The following is a 9119-nucleotide window of genomic DNA, read 5'->3' as shown; positions in this document are numbered from 1 at the left end:
GGAGGGGCGGCTGCCGCTGCTGGGATGCTGCCTGTCTGCAGGATGAGTGCTGGTGACACAAACAGGAGAGCCCAAACCGGAGAGCGTTTGGGAAAGCTCCCGTGACTCAGTTTCCCCAACCGTGGAGCGCTCCCGTCGCAGCAGAGTTGCAAAGATTAACCTGTAAGCATGCAGTGTGTAGAGATCCTCCGGTGGAAAGTTCCTTATAGGGCAGTGTTTTCCAACCTTGGGAAGCTGATGAGCCCCCCAAGAGGAAAATGAAACTGGTTCTCTGCCTCAAGTACCCGAGTGCTTCCCTTGCTCTGCTCTCCTGTAAAGGTGTCTGGCTGCAGCAGCGGCTCTTGGAGAGTCGTCGTCCTGCATGCACAAAGGCCTTTGCCATGCTTTGGGCAGTGCTCAACAAACCCCTCAGTATAACATTAAATATTTTGATAGTTGTTCACGTTGCTTGTGGAGCCCTTGAATGCAGCTTCCAATCACTACACTTTTTTTTTTTAATCTTGTACTTAGAGTGGAAAAAAAAATCTCTGAACTTCAGCTGTGAGCTGCTGATTGCTTGGGTTGAAAGGATGAGTGCCTGTGATGGATGGAAGAGTGTTTGAGTAGAACGTGTAGCAAATGGAAAAGAACATGCCAGAGACGCTTCATAGGTTCTGATATACTGTGTTTCTTCTCTCTGCTTAAAAAAAAATTCATCTGACATTTGCTCCTGGCATACATCTCCTTCCTGCATTTATGTCTGCTGACTTCTCATAGGTTTGCCTGTGATTGTGTGGATGGTTCGGTCTTGCTCCCTGGTTGGCTTTTAGTGTTCTGCCTGCAAGCCTTCTGCAAAGCTATGCTCCAAGCTGATGGTAGTACAAGCATGCTTAAACACTCCCATGGGCCAAATTTTTGTAGAAAAATGTATAGCAAGTGTAGTTGAATGGGGAAGTGGCTATGTTTTGAAAATAAAGTGATGGGAAACAAGCTTTTTGGTTGCAGAGTTCAGTGTGTTGATTGGTTGCATCTCGTGCTGTAGCTCATATTTCGTTCCATAGTTCACCTGTTTTCTTCTGCCTTTTTTCACCCTCAGGGTAAAGTAGAATACTTGGTGAAGTGGAAAGGATGGCCCCCAAAGTAAGTTGTGTTTACTTGTCTGTTTTTTCTTTAATATTCCATAATAGCTTGCACTGTGTCTCTGCAATTAAGCATTTCATTCATAATGGGTAATGGTTTGTCCCTCATTTCAACAACAATAAACAGAATCAAAGAGCCACAAACCAAACCCAACTCTGTTTGTGAATTGGCAGCTAAGGAATACAAACTGCGTGCCAATCTATTCTGACTGGGTTTTGCCACCACTGAAATATTTCATTGAGATGCTTTCTAGATACAAATGTTTTTAAATTCCTTATGAGTTTAACAAAGAACCCAGATTCTTCTGAACTTGGAATAGCTCCTGCTTTTCTGAGTCAGCACCAAGAGGACCCCACTTTATTTTTAGAGCTGTCTGCAGTCTTTTAAAATAGAAAACGTGTTGATGGTCTTGTCTTCCTCTTCTACTGCTTCCCCTCTGCAATTCACCAACAGAAAGGGGCAATGTTTCAGATTTATTGATTGTAGCCAAATGCAGGTGATCTTTGTCCCTTGAAAATTCCCGCCATGCCTTCATTTCCTTGTCTGAAACCTCCTGTTACTTTGAGTGCCTTTTCTGCTTTTGTTTTGGTTGCTCCATTGCAAAAATTAAGAAAAGTTTGGATTTTTTTCAGCATTGATGTGCACTGTTTACAGACACTTCTCTCATTAAAATGCAGCTGCTCCTGAAGAAGAGCAATTTCTCTGTGCTTAAGCAGTCTGTGAAATGCTTTGAGATTAAAAGGATTAGGCAACTGGAGAATATTACTATGTCAGCTAGCAGTCTAGTAGAGCAGCCTCCTGGCCAACCCATCTGGGGCCCTGTTTTTGCTTTTCTGTTTGTGCCTGTGTGTGTACACAGACGATGTGTGTGGGTACAGCAGTGTTACACACGCAGTTGCTCCGGGTGTTGCTAAGCAAAGGGAGCCGCTTGTTACGGGTTCGTCCTTGCAGCTGCAAAGTGGGGCCAGCCAGGATGGTTCTGTCAGGCTGTACCTGGTGTCCAAGGAGATGAAACGTGTTCTTGGGTGCCTGTCATACCTAATCCTTGTGATTATAGACTGTGTGTGAAGATAAGCAGCTTCCCCTCCTGGTGGTGGTGGGAGAGGGTGACTTTATTCTTGAGAGTTCTGCTGTCAGAGTGTAACCTTGTGCACTTGTTGTGCACCAGCTGCCCTGTAGCATGGGTCACTTGTTGGACTGCTTCAGCCTCAAATAGCCAAGTCTTACTTAATCACTGATAGAGGGTGGGAAATGTATTTGGAGCCTGAAAGACCTCATCCCCTCTTGGCCAGAATACTGATGTTTATCCCATTCTCCTTTCAACAAACGCATTGAAGTCCTTCTCTTGTAAAGCCCCCTGCCAAGAAGGTGGGCTGAGGCATGGTGTAATGTTTCTTGGACAGAGCAGGCCTTATTCTTAACTGCTGACTGTCCTTGTCCTGTGCCTTGGAATACTGGGGGAGACAGAAACACTTTAGGGAATTTAAAGCGCAGTTCCTCCGGGTGCAAGGTGATGTCAGAGTTCTCTTGTTTTGATGCAACCTTCAACAGTATGGCATGTCCATGCATCTTCCTTCTTCCCCCAGACTCCAAATCTGAAGACTGTTGTCCACAAGCTGTTTGTATCTTTGTGTCTGTTTCCTCATTCCACATCATTCCCTTGCTTAATTACCAACCTTGTTGCATTGCTTTTTGTAATCTCTGTACCTATTATCCCATCATTACCACTGGAAGTATCATGAAAGGGAATAAGGATAGGTCAGTAGTTTACTGCTTTCACATGCAATTCACATTTCACTTTTTTCCCCCCTCTTCTTAATAAAAAATTCTTATTCATGCCCTACACCTCAGATTTATGGATTGCACTGCAGGAGTCAGGGAATGGAGGAGTGACAATCTGATTCTATCTACAAGCTTGTTTACAACTTGTGCTGGAGTTAAAAGGAGGGGGAAGAGGAGGAGTAGAAGGAGGGGGAAGGAAGATCATATGATCTGTGTTTTCCAGAGTGCCTGCTCTCTGCAGTTTGCTGCAGCCCGGGCTGTGTGTACCCATATATAAAGCTCCGTGTGCGCGCGCGCGTGGCAAACTCAACCATGTTTTTTTGTATGCAGTGTTTTGCCACTGCAGCGAAGCCAGAATCTGAGCTGCAGAGAAGAAGGCAACACCCACCAGGGTGTTTTTTTTAAGCAAATCCCTTTTCTTCTCTTGCCTATGAAAAGCAATCCAATGACTTTTTTTCCCCCTTGTGGTGTTATTTTTCTTAAATTTGTAGGATGAGTGCCAGAATTCCTGCAGCTGGGAGGAAACCTTCCTCTTTTCAAATAGAATCTTGGCTTTGACAGCTCACAGTCAGGTTGCTGCAGGAGGCATGAGCAAAGGAGGGAGAGAGAGAGGGAGGGATCAGCTCGTTATGAAGACATGTCCATTCTTAACTCTCTGATGTACTGTGCACTCCGGGATATCTGAATGTCATATTTTTGTTTCTCTCTTTTGTAAAAGAATTTTATTTTCATTTCTAGACCCATCCTACAGTATTGTTCCTGTATTACAGTACTTTTCTTCTCTCTAATGGAGAGATAAAAGGGAAAAGCATTCCCAAACCACCTCCCTTGTGTACCCTGTGTACCCCGTGTCCTCCGATGCAGTCTGTGCTTCATCCAGAAATGTAAACGTCCTAAAATGCTTTCTTTCTGTTTAAAGGCACTGATACAAATGCAGCCTTTTGCACCTGCATGTGACTCCTCTCTGGTCCTCCTCCCCAGGGCCTGGGATGAGCTCTGCCTCCAGTCCTGAATCTCACATTTCAGCAAAGTTAGGGTTCTGAGGTATTTGAGAATTCAGATTTGCTTTCTTGCCTTAGAGTTTGTATGGTAGAGACACAACACCCATTTTTTCTGGATAAGCATGACCCCTAAGAAGTAAACATGCTCCAAGGACCACTTCGTGATTCTTTCAGCTTCCGTAGTGGGAGCATTTTGCCTGCTTCTCCCTAGTGTTAAGTGCATCTGTGCTCTTTGGGAACAGATTTTGGAGTTGCCTGCTAGGTGGGTTCAGTCCTTTCCTGAGCATCTGTCTGGCTGTCGAGGAGGGAGCTGGGGCACTGAGTGACGCTGTTCCCAGGCTACTTGGGGAGCGTGAAGCCTGTTCGGAGCAGCGCCCGTGCCCTGCCCGCAGTGCGGTTGGGGTACTTTGTATCCATGAGTTCGGCTCGGTAGGAACAACCGGTAGGGGGAGCCGAGCAGGAGGAGGAGCCGTTGGCAAGTGGCCATCAGCTTGCCCTAGGGCCCAGCTCCCAACATGTTTGGCTGAACGGCATCAGTGGAAAAAATTAAATTCTTAAATGAATCCTTTCAGCTTCAGTGATTAGAAGTAATTAATAATGCAGGTGAGAAAGCGTACTTACTCTTCAAGCACTCTAAATTAAGAGAGACCTATTTTTCAGAAAGATGTATCAGACCGTGCCTCATTGTTCCATGGGGTTTGTGGGATTTAAGGGAGTGCTGAGATGAGACCTGTTTAGGGATGGACTTAAAAACAGTTTGTGAGTGTCTGCACAGGCTTTGCAGACAGTGTGGAGGGGGCCCTGGGGAGGAAAGTCTTCCCCGTTTTCGTACAAAGAGCCGCTTGATGCTTGGCCCTGCCTGTTTTGGGAAGGGGAGGTGGTGTCTGTGGGAAGCTGGGGAGGGAATGGCTGGGATTCCTCAGAGCTCTCGCAATGTTGTGGCAGGCCCCACCGACCCTTGTGAAGACAGTATCCAAGGCTGCAGCACACTGTAGCAGGCCTGCAGAGAGAATGTTTCATTAAAATGTTGTTTACTTTTTATTCCTTATGTTTTTCTTCAGATACAGCACATGGGAGCCAGAGGACCATATCTTGGATCCTCGCCTGGTAGTGGCTTATGAAGAAAAGTAAGGACACATCTTCTTTCTCTCCCTGGAGACAGGAAAAGAAATAGTGTCTTTATTTCATTGTATGCATAAAGTGCCCCTGTTGTCCCTACTTCAGTCAAAGATGAGATGTCTAGCAATGAATCCCGTTTGATTTTTGTACCCTGGTGTTGATTGAGATGGAGAAGACAGGGTTAAAGCAGCTTTGGTTGGCACTGTTCAGGAAATAAGGCCAAGAACAGGCAGCACTGAGCCAGAGAACAATAAGACTCAGGTTTTAATCAGGTCCAGAGCTGGACTGGAGTTATGTGAGGTGGGAAGTTTCTCTAACCCATCCTTGATTAGCTGTGTCAGAGAAATTCCCCTATTGCAAGGTTTTCACTCCTACAGGAAGCAATTCTGGGATGTTTTCCAAGCTCACAATGGTCACCATTGGATTTTATTGAAGGAAATCGAGGGAGCTATGCTGCAAAAGATTGAAGTCCCAACTAGGTTTTATGCTGTGGTATTTAGTACTCAGTTTGATTTGTATTCCTCTTTCACAGGGAAGAGAGAGACCGTGCATCAGGGTACAGGAAAAGAGGCCCCAAACCAAAGCGCCTCCTACTGCAGGTAGCTTCTTGCTCTTCTGTGTATTTCTAACTCCTTAGCTGCTGTGCTGCTCCCCTGCTCTCAGTGAGGTGGAAACTCTCTGTTTGCTGTTGCATGGACAAAACTGGAGGTAACAAGTTAACATAATAACATGAAATCAGTGTTTAGGCAGATAGTTTTAACCTGTTAGCTGAAGAGCTCTCTAATTTGTCTTTAAAAAAGCAAAACAAAATAAAACAACAGCTCTTTCTCTCTGAACTAGGATTTTATAAAGTGTGAGCCTGGGTAGTTGCAGGTTACCTGGTTAGTGTGTTGTTTTAATTTCATGCTGAGCTTGGATTTTCCTTCAAGTCAAAGATATCCCATAGCTGGAAGCAGAGTTTCAGCATGCTTTTCCTTTTGCCAAGCAAAGCAGCCAATCCTGGGAAGCAGATATTAGGAAGAGCTTAGAAGGCTGTTGAAGAGAGGAGAGAAATGGTCTTGTAGAAGCAGCACACTTCATCCTAGCTCATCTAGAGGTTCAGAGACTGAACAAAGAATATTTTCCTGGTTCCCAGTGGGGAGCCCTCACTGCATGATCAGATGTCTGCTCTGACCCTTGCTGCATTGGTGTCTTGGCAGCGGCTGTATGGCATGGACTTGAGGAGTGCTCACAAGGGAAAGGAGAAGCTCTGCTTCTCTCTTGCACGGAGGTTTGGAGGAGGAGACAGTAGCCTGCCAGGGGCCAAGACAGGGCAGGCAGAGTTCCCTGAGAAGACTGGGGGTGCAGTCCTGCCATTCTCTCTCCGGAAGCAACGCAAAAACCAGAAGTACCTACGGCTGTCAAGGAAGAAGTTCCCGCGCATGGCGAGCCTGGAGAACCGAAACTGCAGGCACGAGTTCTTCCTGAATGATGCTGTGGGCCTAGAGGCCAGGCAGAGCCCTGAGGACTGGGAGGCCACACAGCACACCAGCAAAGAAGGTAAGGCTAGTCACCCTTTGGTGAAGTTCTGGGGCATGTGAAGGATGTTCTGTATCCTTCCACCTTGGTTACATCCTGGGATTGTGGTTTAGGTTAGGCCTGTATTATATGTCCCTCTTGTTTGCAGGTTTCTTTCTCATTTGAAGAGTACAGATTAATTTTTTTTTTTTGGTCCTGTTGGCTCTATGTAGTCTTACATCCCAGATTCCCCTCTCAGTGTTAGAAAATGTGCAGAAGATACTGCAAGTTTTCCTCCTCTTAAAATTTCCTCCCAGCAGAGGTGACACACAAGTGTGACAGATGAACTCTGCCTCTGTCCACATTATCCACATGTGCTCAGCCTGCTGCTTGGCTCAAAGGACTTTGGCTGGCCATAGACAAGCTTGGGCACCAGCACTCCTCTCATAGTGCTGCTTTAAGAAGCATACAGAAATGCTGCTAGGAACTCACAACATACTCCCTGCCCCCTCCTTCCCTTTCCTCTCCACACCCCTTTAAAGCCTCTTGCTATAGAGCTATGTGAGAAAGGGAGAGAGAGATGAAGTGAGGATGGTGAGGATGGTAACTCCTGCCTGATTCCACTGAGTAGGCAGCATGAGTGAAGGCATGGGAGATGTCCAAGCACATTTGGCATTTTGGGGAAGGATACCAGTATCTTGTGCAGGAGGGTTGTGGGATGTGTGTGTTGCTCTCAGTTACCAGGGAAACTCTATCCCTGCATTATTAGAGCTTCTGAAGGCGTAGCTTTCCTGAGGAGTGGAAAACTGGGGCTTGTGCTGCCTGTAGTAGCTAAGGGAATCCTGTTACTCCTTGCTAGGAGTAGCTGTTAGCCAGCCTGGATTAGGCAGGATCTTAGGGAGAGGGTTGTGTTCTGGGAATCAGCGCTGTTCCCTCCTTTCTGAGAGAGACTGGGATGGTGCTCGGAATCCAGGGATACAGCAATGGGAGTAACACAGAGGAACCCAGTGTTACATCCTGACAGTGAGGAAATGTGTGGGGCTGTTCTCCCCAGAAGTGTGTGGCGCTAAAGCACTTGGAGATCAGAAGAGTGAGTGGCACTACAGAATTGTAAAAGTGTTTTTGTTCTCCCCTTGACACACGGCCTGTATGGAATCCCAGTTACTGTTAGGGGTAATTGAACTCTTTCTGGGGGGAAAGTAGATACCCTGGTGTTTGGGACAGAAGCCAGGAAATACACTCTAAAGGGGGTTCTGTTCTTTGCCCAGGTTGGGACAACAAGGTACATAGTGGACAGGTAGAGTGACAGGGAGAGGGTGTGTTTTCCTTCCTCTCTTTTTACGTGGCAGTCTCTGGGGGCTGTGGGGAAGTGAGCCCTTGGGTGGCAGAGGCGTTGATAATTATTCTTATAGTGAGAAAGTGCAGGGGTTCTTGGTTTCTTGTAGGGAGCTGTCTGGGAGCAAAGGAGAAAGGAAGAGCAGCTTCTATGTGGAGCACTACTGAGGGATTTTTTAAAGCATCACACCCAGGCTGCATTGCAGTGCAGTACAAGGCAGACCGTCCATTTTGTCTCCCTTTGACTCCCCTAGGAGTATCTGAAGAGTGTGTGTAAGAGATTTTAATTTTTGCCTTTTCAGCAGGGTAGGGCGTTTAGAAGACAATGAGCTCAAACCAGGGTGAGTGTGCTTTGCAGATACAAAACCAAATTAGGGGCTGAGATGGGATGAGGGATATGGGGGAATTGTGGATGGCTAGATGAACTCTTTAGTTTTATCTAGAGTAGGCTGCTCTGATACTACTATGTGTCTGGACACCTGATCCTCCATTTTCCTTTAGCCTCTGAGGGTAGGGCTTGCACATGTTCCTTCTTGCTCTGTACATGCAGAGTCAGTACTGGCTGATTTCATCTGTGCTTTGTCAGAAAGGAGACCCTTTTTCCATCTTTCCTTCCCTCTCCCCTTCCTCCTTTCTTCTCCCTCACCTTCTGTTTCACTAACATGCTCTTATGTGCCTTTCTTCCTGCAGCAGATGTGGATGCCAGTCTCCCTTGGATCCCCACTGTGCCCCCCAGCGAAGTGACAGTGACAGACATCACGGCAAACTCCATCACCGTCACTTTCAGAGAAGCACAAGTGGCCGAGGGCTTCTTTCGAGACCGGAGCGTGCAGTTCTGAATCTCTGTCTGCAGTGCTCCCCAAAACCAGTGCTTTTAGGGTGGGGCTAGGGGAGGCTTACGTTATCCCTTAAGAGAAAAAAAATTCAAAATGTCTCCTCTTAAAATGTTTACAGAGACCCTTTTTTTTCCCTCCTTTTTCCTCTTTCAGATACGCAAAAAAGGGCAGTGTAGGGGGTGTGTATTTGTCATTGCTTTGTCCAGCTGAAAAACTGACAGCCCTTTCCCTGGCAAAGACTCCCCTCCTTGATGTGAAAGCAGCAAGCTGAACAATTCGCCTTTTATCCTGTTAAGTGGCGGCAGCTGCATTTGTGGGGAGAGGGCATGTGGAGGTGGAAAGAGAGCTGGATCTCTAGCCTGCCGCCTTGTTCTGCAATTGATATCCCTTGGATAAAGATACATCTCTGTACATTGCTCTTCCCACCTTC

The 9119-nt window shown here is 46.6% G+C and overlaps 1 protein-coding gene across 1 annotated transcript in view; it reads left to right on the top strand.

The window, feature by feature from the left end:
• CBX7 (chromobox 7) overlaps positions 1-8802 on the top strand; it is a 10003-nt gene extending 1201 nt beyond the window's left edge. The window contains exons 2-6 of the mRNA XM_031057755.1: positions 1076-1119; positions 4964-5029; positions 5554-5620; positions 6221-6560; positions 8544-8802. Coding sequence (XP_030913615.1) covers positions 1076-1119; positions 4964-5029; positions 5554-5620; positions 6221-6560; positions 8544-8692 — 666 coding nt within the window. The 3' untranslated portion in view covers positions 8693-8802. The remainder of the gene's footprint in view (positions 1-1075; positions 1120-4963; positions 5030-5553; positions 5621-6220; positions 6561-8543) is intronic.
• The last annotated feature ends 317 nt before the right edge of the window (positions 8803-9119 follow it).

The sequence above is a fragment of the Geospiza fortis genome, unplaced genomic scaffold (assembly GCF_000277835.1).
Source record: "Geospiza fortis unplaced genomic scaffold, GeoFor_1.0 scaffold173, whole genome shotgun sequence".
Taxonomy (NCBI): domain Eukaryota; kingdom Metazoa; phylum Chordata; class Aves; order Passeriformes; family Thraupidae; genus Geospiza; species Geospiza fortis.
This window is presented reverse-complemented; position numbering and strand designations above follow the sequence as displayed.